Source organism: Lemur catta, chromosome 1, assembly GCF_020740605.2.
Source record: "Lemur catta isolate mLemCat1 chromosome 1, mLemCat1.pri, whole genome shotgun sequence".
Taxonomy (NCBI): Eukaryota; Metazoa; Chordata; class Mammalia; order Primates; family Lemuridae; genus Lemur; species Lemur catta.
Genome location: NC_059128.1, coordinates 130,430,896 through 130,446,214, shown reverse-complemented (window position 1 = coordinate 130,446,214; position 15,319 = coordinate 130,430,896). Strand labels below are relative to the sequence as shown.

The 15,319-nt window shown below is 37.3% G+C and overlaps 1 protein-coding gene across 3 annotated transcripts in view; it reads right to left on the bottom strand.

Annotated features, from left to right (window-relative positions):
- Nucleotides 1–15,319, bottom strand: part of CACNB2 (calcium voltage-gated channel auxiliary subunit beta 2) — a 303,538-nt gene that overhangs the window by 104,044 nt on the left and 184,175 nt on the right. For all 3 annotated transcript variants that reach the window (XM_045534272.1, XM_045534288.1, XM_045534281.1), the window contains exon 3: nt 1,907–2,026. In XM_045534272.1, the coding sequence (XP_045390228.1) occupies nt 1,907–2,026 (120 nt within the window). The remainder of the gene's footprint in view (nt 1–1,906; nt 2,027–15,319) is intronic.

Genomic DNA, 15,319 nt, shown 5'->3' with positions numbered 1-15,319 from the left:
AAATTAAATCCTAATTTCTATCTTCTTTCAGAACATATTCAAATTCTCACTTACCCTAGAGTAACTCATTTGAATACATCAAAGGTTTAAGATATTGACCTAATTCTAAAGGAAAAACAATGAATATAAGTTATTTTCATTAAACACTAGAAAGTAAACACTTCAATTATTTTGCTTTTGTTTTCAATTCTCATTTTCTTTCATCTTCTACATCATTTGTAACTATAAACTTACAAGGCTGACAAGTAATATACACCTGTTTTGATTTAGGATTAACATTTTGATCCATGGTAGGTTGAGAGATATTTAGAAGTTCTTTGCAGCAATATCCCTTAACTCATGACTTACAGCACACAGTTATGGACAAAAATGTCCCAATCAGATAACTAAAGACTTTTAAAAACAGACCTACAATACCTTGGGTTGCATCATGATGGGACATGACTCTGAGAAACTGGTTAATTTTGGTATGTGAAAATTACTGAATAAATTAGTTGCAAATGGAATAATCTTCTACTCTGGAATATGAGGTTTTATTTAATTTATTTATTTATTTATTTATTTTACTTTTCTTTACACACAGTGTAAAATACAGAATGCAGAATTCAGATTCTCAACTGTAACCTGTATTAACTGCAGTGCAAACTTGTAACAATTAACTTCACTAGTCATATATTCATTATTTAATATTTCTCATCATTTAACTTCAACTTCATAATGGATTAAGTGGCTAACTGTGGTAGACCAGATTAGTTGGTGGCAACTGGGCCCCATCTTGCCTTGTCAGTTTCCATGGTTGCAAAACCCTCCTTGTTCCTGCTGCTTATGAGCTGTGTCATGGTTAAGACTGCCAGACCTGGAGATGATTTCCCTGCTGGCTGAGGTGAGAGCACTGTTTTCACATTTGGAAATACTGCTTTTTAGAAGAAGTCAAGGTCTCCTGGCAGCTCCTTAGTGAACCACTATGGCAGCCGCGCTAGAGGTCATGAATATTACATAAGGGCTGTCCAGGCATTCAAACCAGAATCTCCAAGCCACAATTCCCATAGCAACACACATAGATTTTACTCATCTCAGAGATGAAGCAGCCAGCAGAAATGCTACACTGGTTTTTCTAGCAAGATCAACACAGCACTTAATCTTCTTCAAAGCAGTTATTTTTTCAAGAGAAAACCAACAACCATGCTAAAATATATTCATTCGGAAGCTATGGAGTATCCCATAAACCAAGTCACCTTAAAGTTGGATGACAATCTATGCTTTAGAAATACCTGCTGTTCAAATGACCACATGGAAAAGAGAATTCAAATCATTACAATCAGTGAAAAGAAACAGTCTGAGATAAATCCTGTAGTTATATATTTCATATCTGGTTTCCTCTATGTATACAAACTTCATTATGATGAAATGGAGAAAAAAGTGTTCCAAAGGCAGAAACTGTTTTATTTTTGAAAAGCATAATGTGATTGGTATTTTAAATAAGACGACGACATTGTAAAATACCTATGGAGCAAAATTTGGTGGATCGACTGTTCAAGTCTAAGAATCTGTTTTTTAAACAGAGATACGGTTTACTGGGAAAATGATGTAAACTCTTTTGATCTTGGATGCAATTTTTCCTCTTTATACATTTAGGGATCTTTTGGGGTGTGTCTACATAAGCCATCCACCCAGGGAAACAAATTATTTGGCTCATAAAACAACACAAAAGTAAAGACCACTCTTAGATACCACACTTCCTTTTTCTACTAAGGGAAGAAAGTATGTTCCATTTCTTTTTTCAGCCACACAATGGAATACTCTAATAGACCAAACACAAGCTTTAGGGGAAACTTCCACAGGTGGTCCATCACCTGCACAGCACAACTTGCAAAGAAAGATCTTGGCAGGGAAGAAATGGTCTTACCTTTGCTTTTTCCAGCTGCGCCTGGGCCTGCCGCTCAGCTTCTCTGCGCACTGCCTCGCGGTCCTCCTCCAGAGATACATCTGAATCGGATGGACGGCTGGTGTAGGAGTCTGCCGAACCCTGGAGAGGAAAACGTACATTTTAAAATAGATTCGATCTATGATGTTTGCATTGGAAATGTCTCATCAACACAGCAGTGAGCTTCCAGAACTATTCTATACATTCCTGAAAAGAGAAGCAAATAATCCACATTGCAGCAACCCATTTAGAAAATCATGCTGTGGTTTGTAGACCATTTGTTCACTAGGATAGTTGTGTCTCCTGATAGTTGCCATTCCCTCCCAAGCCTTATATTCCAAAAACTCCCCTTTCTGAAAGCCAGGACAAGTTTCTTTATAATTAAACCGGCTCGGTGGTGCAGTGCAGAGCTGAAGGGCACCCATGGGTTTCAAGGGTAGCTTCAAGAACAATCTACATGCTAAAGCAAGTACTGAAAATTAGGAAGACATTAAGCCCAACAAAAACATAAAAGAAATGTCTAACGAGGTATAAACTTGAACTCTCCAAAATGTCACTACCATGATATGACTCCCACTTTCATCTTCAAAAACCTTTTATGTGTTTTTGTACACCTGCTACCTTCTCCGACAAAACTGTAAGACACCAGCAGCTAACTTCGCTCCATCTTCCAGCAACACATTTTAAAAATCCCTTTAACATAGATTTAATAGAAGCTGCACAGAAAACACCTGCCTGAGATCGCTCATCTGGCCATAAATCGCAAGATAAAATGGTAGGAATCTCCCTACCTCCCTCTCTTGCAATCGTGATCAGATTAACTCAGTCAAATCCACCCCCTGTACCTGCATTCACTACAACAGAAGAGCAAAAGACAAAACAAACGTCGCCCCCAAACGAAAGCCTTTGTGCTTACACAGATGTCAGAATTCTTCAGCCTTCCTCCCTTGGCTCTTTTCAGAAGCCTAATCCAGGTGGCCTTCATGAGCCAGACAGCGCCTTTATCGTCCGCAGCTGCAGCCCGGGGCGCAGGTTCTCAGTGCGCGCTGAGCCCTGAAGAGCCCGAGCTCCCTTCCAATCCATGCTCTGGGCAAGCCCCTCTTCGCGTCCCCTTCTGCCTCCGGGGCTTTCACTCTCTGCCCCGGAGGACTCCCATCCAAGGAGATTCTTATTTTCCCGTTCCAGGGGGGCGGAAAACACACACTCGAGTGCTTTATATTGCTTTAAACATAAAGAACACTTCAAGTGCATTCAAAGACCGGTATCAACTCGTTCTAAACTTAATGCATCTTATAACCCTTAACATTCTCTTCCTCGCCCTCGCATTGTTAAAGGAAATTAGTTGTAAGAGAACCTAAAAAAAAAAAAAAAAAAAACTAGTGCAAAAACGTATGCAGTGACATTTGCAAGTGCAAAGTTCAAGCCTTATCTTGGGAGATCTCGAGGGGGCGGGGGAGGGAGAGGGAGGAGGACGTACTCCGCACTGGGCATGCTCCATATGTAGCCTTTTTACGCAGATGCTCACATCACACTGTTAGTCTATGTCAAATTGCCCTTTTACATCCGAAGTGTAAACAGCTGGAAAGGTCTTTTCGGTTCTATAGTAACCGGGCCCATGGTATGTTTGTTTCTGTTTCAGATGAAACGGTCTCTCCCAAACAAAGCACGTCATCTTCCCATTTAATAATCCCTTTCCATTCATTACCTGCTACAGAAAGTATATCCTATGCCATAAAGCAATTCACAGATAATAAATATCACATGCAATATGGCACAGCCAAAATCAAATAATGCTCATCGGATATAATACGGTTCTTTGTTGTCTGTGACTTCCCTAACAAGATGCAAGAGAGAGATTTGGCCATTTAATAATAAGGACATGAAAGTAATCACAGCTCTATAAAGCCATGAGATTAACTGAGCTCAAAATGACTTTGAACTGCTTCTCCAACTGAGAAACTACCATTTGAGATAAAGCCACTGGCATAAATAGCAGTGTGAATTGTTACAATACTTAGGAAGAAATTTCAAAGCTTGGTGGATTTATTAGCTTAGGTTAAAATTCACAGAATATTTCAGTTCAAACCCTGCTTGCAGATAAGGTGACAGGGGCTTGAGAAGGAAAGATACTATGAAGTTATTAATTTCCTGTCCTAATGAAATTACATTTTTTAAGTTTACTAGTGAAGAAATACACACTTTCAGATTTCTTAGAGTTAACATAAAATTCTTTTGCTGCATTCCAAACTGCACTTATTTGAATGTGGCGGGATAGTATTTTGTAAAGTCTCATGCAAACGAAAAAAAAAGGTGTTTTTATAAAAATCTCTTCCTCCCTCTGACTCTGGGCTAATACCAATCTTCATAACTTAAATGCTAGAAAACACGTAGCATAGGGGCTTCAGCATAAAAGTTAGAGATCAACTATACTTTAATTGCAGTATCATGACACAAATTAATAAATGGATTGCTTATTGTTATGAAGTGAATATAAAATGCATGGAGGATGGAAATGCATTGCAACTTTTTGTTCAAGCAAAATTTACAAGGGAATAATGAGTCTTTCAACACAGACACATGTGGTAGGGGATTCCTAATTTTTCCAGAGGGCTTCTTAAAGCATTGGTAGGACAGTAGGAATTACCACGAAGCACAATTATACCCTTTGTCTGGTCCCCATTGTCACCAGTCTTGGCATTTTAGACCCAATCACCCCACTAAAGGTTCAGGCAACACTTCAGTGAAGTTTTTGTCATTAAGAACCCCATAATGACAGGAAGTACATACTGAGAGAGAGAGAATAACACACACATAATTTTGTGTGATCTCATTCCCTTTTAAATAAGATTTTAAAAGTCCTTTGCTAATAACCAGATGAAGCTCTTGCATTGCATAGTCATTCTGAGACTGGTTTCCAGGCTTAAATAGTTACACAGTTAAAAAAAAAATTTCTTCATTGACTTTTGGCAATGATCTTTTGAACATTTGCAACAACCTATTAACCTTTGGCTATTTTATGATACCGGATGTGACAATGAACTGATCTTTAAAGTAGCTTATAGAAGGAGCCAGATTACTTTGATTCCTTTTATCCTTAATAGTATATACTTTCAAAATACTCCTCATTATAAAAGTTATAGGTACCCAGTGTTATAAGAGAGGGACAAACAAAAATTCCCTTAAATTATCCCACCCAAAGATAACCACTGTTCAATAGTAGCATGTTTCAATCTCCAGAGTTGTTGCATTTTTGAAAGTCACCCTCCTGACATACGCCTTACAATTAATCTCCTTTCTTCTGGGAATGTGGATTTATGCAGTTAGAAGTGATATATCTAATTAAGCTTTTGCCTTTGGTACCATATGGATTTTCTGGGTCATTGTGCCTCAAGTAGTCTTCAATCAGGAACAGCTGGCAGTCATTTCCCTAACTCCGGAATAGGTTCATTACAGGATGTACCCTTGATCTTTACCGTTCCTATAATGTGATTAGCTGGTCTTCTGCAGTATTTGTCCTTGTAAGTACATCACATTTTCAGCTACTCATAGTTCCTTTTTCACATCTTAATAGTTGCACTCCAAATGGTACAATTCTAGGATGTAACTTGCACCTAATTATCAATAGTTCATCCCAGCATCTTCTACTTTTATTCTCAGAACTCTCACTCTAAATATGTGTTCTTTGCTTATAGGAAAATTCCATTTGATCAGATTAACTTATGCTTTTATCTACTCTTTATTTTTCTGATTTTATGTTGAATATTTGCACAATAAAACCATCATCACCCTTTTCCTTTAATGCATTTGACTGGTATTTATGAAGCTTGTTTTTTTTTTGATGTGGTACTCTACTGTTTCACAGTCATGTATATTTTCAACATCAGTTTTCTCGAGCATTCCTGTATTTTCTCTTTTCAACCTGAAAGGATACAAGTTGTAAGCCTATCTGAAAGTGGCATCTTGGATCCCAAATTGTGACATCTATGTCTGTACAAAATCTTCCTACATAAGTCTAAAGCAACGCTCTTGAGTAATATCAATTTCTCATGGTATTCCAAGGCCACCCTGAGTCTAGACAAAGCTATATCCCAAGAACACATCCTCAGGACTTCAAACCGTCTGATCATGCATAGGACTGTGCTAACCCAATGACAAATTTGACTTCAATTATTGCCTCTGAATCTGCCATGGGACAGATATCCCATTGCCTACTGGTCATGCCAACATCGCTTAAAAATAAAATTTTGAAAAAATGGGGTAGACTTCTAAGGACAAGGACCGAGTAGAAAGGGTTCTTTCTTGTATTGTCTGCTAGCAGGGGGTGAAAATTCTTTCATTTTTCATATTGTCATCATCTCTTTTTACAGCTTAGAAGAATTAACTTTTGTTCTGTGATGCCATCTAGATCTAAGAATCTGAATTGTTATCCCCGGCTTGATGGGTTTCTGCATAAACAAAATCATAAACCATTTGTGGATAACGAGAGAATCCTAACTCTAAAAATCCAAAAATGATATAGGGTGTTGAGATAAAGCACATTTTCATAAATATTGTATCCTTTAGTTTGCAAATGGCATGTAATTACTATGCAAATTTATATGATAAAGAAAATCTCAAATGTGATTGGCCTATCATTTGGCTTAATGTCAAAATAGTAACCGAGGTGATGGTAATAAATCTTTGCAAGGTCATCTTTGTGTGATACTTTTATGATTATGTAAAAGCTCAAATGTTAGCTTCAATTATCTCAAGAGAATAGGAAAATCTGTAAGCTTTGTGTAGCTATGGTATATACTCATGAAGACAGTAAATTTCACAAAATAACATAGAAAAACAAAAACCACATGCAATTATTGAACACTTACTACTTTCAAACTTCGTGTTCTAACTGTAAGCCAAATGCTGAAAATATGACTGTGAAAAAGACTGAAGCTTCCTTTTTATCGTGGAGCTTAATATTTCAGTGAAGGAGACTGATCTGTTTTTAAAAGGTAGCAGAAAATGCCTGTGAAAGACATAAAATAGGCTGCAATAGTCCAGTGATGGGGAGAGGGATGGTATTTTAGTTACAGTGATGAGATGACAGTCTGAGATGACAATAAGTTGAAACTCCAAGGAGAAAAGAAAAAAGGCAGCCCCGGAATGCACTGAGAAAAGAGATATCCAGGCAGAGGGAACAACATATGCTAAGGCCCTGAGGACAAGAAACATTTAGCATGTTTGAGGAACTGAAAAGAGGTCAGTGTAGCTAACATGCTACCTTTTCTGGAAGATTTATTTAAGCTTTCTCTCTCTCCATCCTCTTTTTTCTCTCACTCTACATGTGATACATCCTCAAGACCACCTAGAATATGCATCTCCTTCATTTATATGGCAAGGCCTCACAGGAAAACTCCTTCCACATGTTTGATTTCTTTAATTAAGAGTCACATTTAAGTTATTGTCAGTAAACTTCACATTATTGGAAACATCATGTGTTCTGAGATTTGAACAGAGTTCTTGGATTGTCTTCCTTCCAAGTCTAGCTCTCTCTCTTGGAAGCTACAGAGTGTGTTTTTGTGATTGTTCTACATTACACTAATAATTCAGACAATCAATTTATTAAGATTAGGCTATGCACATGAGTGATACTAAGAATTGCTGATAGTTAATGAATGCTTACATCGTGTTAGGCACTGTGCTTAATTCACAAGTATTACCTAATTAATCTCTAAATTATCTTCGTTTTTACTGATGAGAAAACTGAGACATGGAGAAGTGAAGTTACCTAACCAAAGTTCCAAAGCAAAACATCAATGGAGTCAGGTGTCAACTTTTAGCAGTCAGAATTCAAGTCCCACGCAAGCATCGGCTCATAAAAATAAAAGCTGGAACAATCCCTACATCCGCTGATGTTCCTATTAATCAAAAGCACACCTTCTTCTGTCTGCCAGTCACATGTGTGGCCATTTCTAATCATCATAAAACCAATTCTTAGCTTTATCTTTACGAAGCTCTTGGCATCCTCTCCCCTCCAGATACACACATCTTCGCAAATTTTCAAATTATATCTTTACAAAAGGCACAATGGAGGTCCCTTAAAACACAGACAATTTCCCATTCACTAATGTAATGCTGTTTTGTGGAAAGAAGAGTTTATAGACTTGGCTGCAACTCCGAAATTTTCTTCACTTTGGAGTATCTCCACATTGTGAAGCATACTTTTCATTACTTATCTACAATGAAAACTAGATAAGTAGAATGGGGAAACAATGGAAGTCAAGAAACTTGACTATTTAAATTTTTTTCTCCGAAAATGAATGTAACTTTGGCAAGCTGGCCTTCAGTAGCCTCGCTGGCAGCTAATTCTGCCTGGAGCTGGCTAGAATTCAAGTGTCTTCTTTCAGTTCAATAGGAGCAGGTGCTAATTTTTAGCTCTGAAGCTGAAGTTATTCAAAAGTATAAACTTCAGACACGTGACTGACATAATTTTAGTACACCAAAACACTATTATCACCAAATTATTCCTTAAAGTGAGTGTGTGACGGCTATTTATATTTTGTAGAAGAGCCTCTGTCCAATATTTGCAACATTTGACATCGTCAAAAAGAGTCATTTTGACAAAGCTAAAATTAGATGGCCAATGTTGATATTTATGTTGAGTTTTGGATTTCACGTATCGGCTAAATAAGTTTCCTTCATAATTACAACATTGTGTGTGTGTTTGTGTGTATGTGTGTGTAGGGGAAGTTTTCTAGGCCTTTAATATATATTTACTGATGGTAATAGATAATAGCAACTTTTCATGCTACTGTAATTTCTTATGCAAAAGTTCACCTCTCCTTTCATGAGAATAGAAACAGGTAGTCAAGAAGCAGAAATACAGTGACCTGGGAAAGTGAGACTGTCAATATATTGCTGAAGAAAATTGAATTAAATAGGAAGAAAGGAGTGAATAAATTGTATTTGGGAAATGTTTGCTATAGAAATTCATGGTGGGTCTAGATACTGCTAGAAACTCTGTGTGGACACCACTACGCTTAGGCTTTCTACTCAATCATTCCAATCAGCATTTACACATGCTGTTATTTCTCTCTCCCTAAGAAAACCTTCCCTGGGCTCCATTTTCTCTGCCAGCTCCTGTCCATTTCTTTGCTTTCCTTTGCAGGAAAAAATGTCAAAAAAGGTTGCCTCTACTCACTCCAACTCTTCTCTTCCAGTTCTCTCTTGAACCTCCTCACTCCCACCACTCTGCTAAAACTGCTCATGAAAGTCATCAATAATCCAAGGCTACACCCAGTGATCAATTCTCAAGTGCTCATCTCAACCCATCAGTAGCATTTAGCAGAGCTCATTGCTTCCTATCCCCTATTAGCTTTCTCAACTTGACTTCTGCTTTCTCTTGGTCTTTCTCTCAACCCTCCCAGCTGCTCCTCCTATGTCCAACTTTGTAGGATCTCCTTTTCCTCCCAACTTCTACACCCTCTCCCCACCACCTGTCCTCTGCCTTCTTTCTGCCCCAGCCTCGGTGGCCTCCTGGACATCCCTCACGGGCTCCAGGAACTCTCCTCCCTTAGAGAATTTGCAATTTGGAAGTCATCAACCACAACTTTTCTACACTGTGAACTCTATCACCTCCTCTAAGTCTTTGCTCAAACATCTGCTTCTCATGAGGTCTCCTGCAACCATCCTATTTAAAACTGTAATCCCTACTGCCCCTTCAGTATCTCCACTGAACCTGTTCTTTTTTTTTTTTAAATAGTGCTTTTACCTTCTAACATATAATTTACTTACTGTGTTGTTTAGTGTCTGTCTCCCGCCACTAAATAAATTTATTTATTTATTATGTTCATAACACCCATAAGGGCAAAAAAATTTTTTTTCTGTTTCATTTACTTATATATCCCAAATGCCTAGAACAATGCCAGGCATGGAATACATGCTCTACAAACATTTGTTGAATGGCTGAGTAAGGGTTAACAGAGAGCCTGTGCTCCCCCCTCACTACTTTCTAGATCTTAAAGCTCTCCTACTCTACAGGGGTCTTCCTTTGCATTCCTAAACTTTTCTAAACATTCTTAAGCATTCCTAAAAGTGCTCATGTCTCTTCCTTAATGAACACAAAAAATAAACAAACAAAAAGAACCCCACCAACAGAAATCTGCCTGTCCATGATGAATGGACAATAAATATTTATAATGAATAAAAGAATAACACAAGGACTTCAGCTTGAAGATATCCCTGGTGTTCTACCATAAACCTCAATAAATGCCAAGTTCACTAACTTAGTGCAAATGTCAACGATAGGGCAGCTGATTAAATAACCATGTTTCATAACAAGCAAGCCACTCCAAAAAAACAGGTCATTATACTTAAAATTTATATAGCATCCTTCTTCCAAGGAATTTAAAAGAGATTTTTATATTTTGAAAATACAATTACAGCTTATTTTCTGTGAAGCCTCTTTTCCCATTAATTCCACTTCTTCATTCCAGGAACTTAAAGTTCCAATCCTAAAACTGCAGTGACTCATTGCATAGCCAAAGGCAAGGCATGTAAATACTTCCCAGGCTAATTCTCCCCTTTGTAAAATGAGCATACTAAATTGAAGCTACTAGAAAGAACACTCTTGAAAACTTTCTTACAGATACTTCAAGTTACATTGTATATGTGACATGTTGTTTGAATGTTTACTAACTTCTCGTGCAACACTGTTACCATTCCTGTAGATGGAGTTCAAGTTTATAGCAGAAAACGTGACTATACATATAATTTGTAATAAGACAGAATGTTTTAAAAATCAAGCCAGTACATGAGGAAGATATTTCTTCAAGCAATTTTGGGTAATATGTTTAAACGGAATGCGACTGAATGAATACCTGGGCAAATATAAAACTCTCAACACCTTAATGGGCTCTCTACTACTAAATAAAGGTCATGTCAAAAGATGGTCCATCCAAATGTCAGGCCTTTTCTTGAGTGACAAAATAAGCAAACAAAGCTGGGCTGTTGCTTTTCAAGGTGAGTTCTCCCAGTTGGCAATGAACAATCAATCCACAAACATTAATGAATAGCCAATATATGTGTCTTCCAGGGAGCCTCACTGTGCAAAGGGATATGGCTTCAGTCCTTAAAGAGTTTACCTTCTAGCATTTTCTTTGCAGATACACAAGTCATACTGATAAGAAAAACAAAAAGGGATGAACAGGTTTAAAAAGACAAAGGCTCTGAATAGAAAATTTACCGAAAAATCAACTAGTCATAGGCATCTGCAAAAAGTTTTCAACCTCACTAAATTAAAAACAATTCCATTTTCCTCTTTGCAAAGTACAGATTCACAATGTCAGAAGGATACACTTAAACTGATACATTCACACTTTGTTAATAGTTTTTGACTTTCATACCACCCTTTGGGAAGACAATTTTACTTTCTGTTGGTATCTAGACATGTATTTAGATGTATTGAGGCTAATAATTTCACTTCTGGGAACTAGCTTAAGGAAATTCTTAAATTATACTCCATACTCTTAGTAGACTATTAGACAACCTTAAAAATAGTTACAAAGATGGGAGAGGATTATAGACAAATGTTTACGACCACTTTATTTGGTAAAACAAAGAAAACCAAACCTCAAATAATTTCCATATATACATATATTCATGTATGTAAGAAAAAATAATAGAAGAGGTAGGGTCAGATTAGTTTTCTTAAAACAATTTGGGGGATTAATTTAAATTTCTTCTGTAATGTCATCATTTTTATGAAGAAAAGTAATTCTAATTGAAATGTCAAACAAAATACCCTAAAAAAAATTGATGTTGCCAAAAAAAACAAAAGGTCGTTTGCACATACATATTTTCTCTAATTGGTTAATTTGACCTTGATAATATTTTGCACGTGGGGAAAGAGGACATAGACCAGGTCTCTTGAAAGACTCTTTATGTACATTAAACACAATAAAACAAAGTAAAGGTTGCTGCAGGAATTATGTCAGGTAAGAAACAAGAATTAAAAGTACTTAGACATAAAGTGTTATTATTCTAAAATATTACATTTCCCCGTGGAAAATGTATAAAAATGATTGTTTAAGTTTCCACCTAAAACACTAGGCTTTTCTCATAGGAGTGCTTAAACACTTTGTTGGTACTAGGTTAGGTACTTAAGCAGGCCAAATGACTCAGTAATTTGGTAATAAATTATTAATATATTGCTCTAAAAGTCTAACCTTCCAGAAAGATATGACTTTGGTTCAGAGAGATTTAATATTAAAATTAGGCTACCCCATCAGGGATTTGGTTGGAAAAATGCCAGTGGTGTGGCGCATTTAGTAATAAAGCACTGCAAAGTTACCCTAGTGACCTAATATAGTTAATTTACCCCTTAAGCAATGAACCTACCTTCAGGAGGTGATTTAAGAACTAGAGACAATCTGGTTCATACACCTCTACATTTAGAAAAAGGCTACACATGTTAGATTATTCAGCTGGAAATGTACCATTGGTATGTTACATTAATATTATAAAATCCAGACTATGTTAAGAACGTTTAACAAATCACAGGCCATATACAGTTGGGCAAAAGCAATTTATGCTGTATTTCTTGCTCACAAAGGAGAGAGCATTTTTTATTGCATGGAAATATCTGCTCTATTTTAACTTTTAAAGTATAATGAACTTTCATGATGGCAAAACTTCCATCCAGCAAAGCAGAAATGGCCTGACGGTTTGCTAAGAATGCAGTTTGGTAAGGATAAGAAATGGCTTGGTGACGATGCTCACTGCTGCCTGGTGACTCCTGCACTGTGGTGACTATTGTCTCATAGTCTGGTAGAGCACGCATATGTCACATGCTAGAGGCATCTACTATTAAGACACACACCAGACTCAGCCACTCTGAACCAAAAATACACCTTGTGGCTCTTCCACTTCATTTACATGACAACCATTTGATATTATATACAAGTAAGTATTGTTATTCTTACCTCCCCTTCCCAACATACAGATACAGTGGAATGAAATATCTATATGAGGGCAGGGAGCTTTTTTGTTCACACCTGTATCCCCAACCCCAGGGCACATGCGGGAAGACGAGGTGATTGGGCTTTCCAGTCTAGTGAGGGACACAGACATCCCAGAGGTAATAATACAAAACATTATGTCATGACATTTTCAGTAATTACTAGAAGGCAAAGATGCCATGAAGGAAGACAGCAGTAAGATGAAGACAGAATTCAGAAGAGGCTTCCAAAAGGAAACATATTTAGGCTGTGTTTTGAAGTTGACAGGAAACAGGCATAGAAAGGTAAGGGGACAGCATTCCAAGTTGGAAGGGTCAATGTGTAAGGGAAGAGGATCTTAGTGTATTTAAAGAGCCAGAGCTTAGTGAACAAGACGAAGGCTCTGAGATGACTCAGCTGCCTATGTCTTTTGGAACCCAGCACTTCAGGTGTAAGCTGAAGCATGTAACTACAAAGGGAATTAATTTATGGTCATACCATTAATTCCTTAATTTCTCCTGGAGAAGTACATGGAATCAGCTTTCACGATTCTTCATCATCATTGCTTTTATATCCAACTTTCTTTCAACAAGTAGCGACTATGTGCCAGGCACAGAGGATCTAAGAATATGTAAGATATACTCCCTGCCCTCAAGTAGCATATAGTACCTAGATCTCTTACCAACTGACATGTGAAAACTTCAAAACAGAAAAGCTATACATTTTACTACATAAGGTTAAAAATCTTAAAATACCAGCAATAAACTTGGAAAAAATATTTATCAATGACAAAGTTTGATTTCCTTCATATATTAATAGATCTTACAAATCAATAAGACCAACAACTCAGTGGAAACATAGGAAAAAAAAAAAAAAGAAAGGAGAGTCACAGAAAAACAAATGGTTTTAAGCACATGGAAAATGTTTAACCTTAATCATGATGTTAAAAGGAAAAAAATCAAAGAAAATACTAGTTTTCATTTTGATTGGCAACAACTAAAGGCAAAGTTAATGCACTGTCACTGTGGTCCTCTCCTACATGGCCCCTTATGGATACAATTTGGTAGGATTTATCAAAATAGAAAATTTACCTTTGATCCATAATCCCAATTCTGATTCTAGGACTTTTATCTTAGAGATATATGCAAATACATATAAAAGGAGGTATATATAAGAATGTTCATGATGACATTATTTGTGTTAGATGACTTTGAATAACATAACTGTCAATCAGTAGAGGGCTGGTTAAATAAATTATATCACATATGTGTCTAGACAATGGCATATTATTAAGACATTAAAAATAATCAGGTATATCTAGCTGTATATGCTAACATGAAATAATCTCCAAGATATATTTTCCAAGGAAAAAGGACAAAGAGACAAAGCTTTTTGTGCTATCATTTGTATAAATATACTGTTTTGCTATCATTTGTATAAATATTTTTTTTCTTTTTTTGAGACAGAGTCTCACTCTGTTGCCTGGGCTAGAGTGAGTGCCATGGCATCAGCCTAGCTCACAGCAACCTCAAACTCCTGGGCTTAAGTGATCCTACTGCCTCAGCCTCCTGAGTAGCTGGGACTATAGGCATGCATCATCATGCCTGGCTAATTTTTTCTATATGTTGGCCAGATAATTTCTTTCTATTTTCAGTAGAGACGGGGGTCTCGCTCTTGCTCAGGCTGGTCTCAAACTCCTGACCTCAAGCAATCCACCTGCCTCGGCCTCCCAGAGTGCTAGGATTACAGGCGTGAGCCACCACGCCCGGCCAAGAAGAGACATTTAAAAGGAAAATCCTAGATTATTCTTTTTTCTTTTAAACACGGTACAGTGGCATGAACTTAGCTGACTGCAACCTCAAGGTCTTGGGCTCAAGAGCTGTTCCTGCCTCAGCCTCCTGAGCAGCTGGGACTACAGGTGTGCACCACCACACTTGGATAATTTTTCTATATATATATGTTTTTCTTTTTTTGTGTGTGTACACAGGGTCTTGATATGTTGCCCAGGCTGGTCTTGAACTCCTGGCCTCAAGCGATCCTTCCACCTCAGCTCCAAAAGCGCAAGATTACAGGTAAGAGCCATCACACCCAGCCAAAATTCCTCTGTCATTTTCTATGAGAGATTTGCAATACCTTTCTCTATCCTCAATTTTTGTGATATTTTTTCATATAATATACCCAGCTGTTACTTGGAAATTTTTTTTCAATTAGTGAAGAACAGGTGCACTTTACTTTTATGATGAAAAATATCCAGGTGACTCTCAAAACATGACCACTAATTCTGAAAATCCGACCCAGTGTCAAGAAGCTGATCCTATTGATTTTGGGGAGTGTCAGTACTGACTCTGTAAATGACTACAGGACTCCTTGGGGACAGGTGCCTCTTTCACCCTGTTCATGCTGCTTCTGGACACACTTT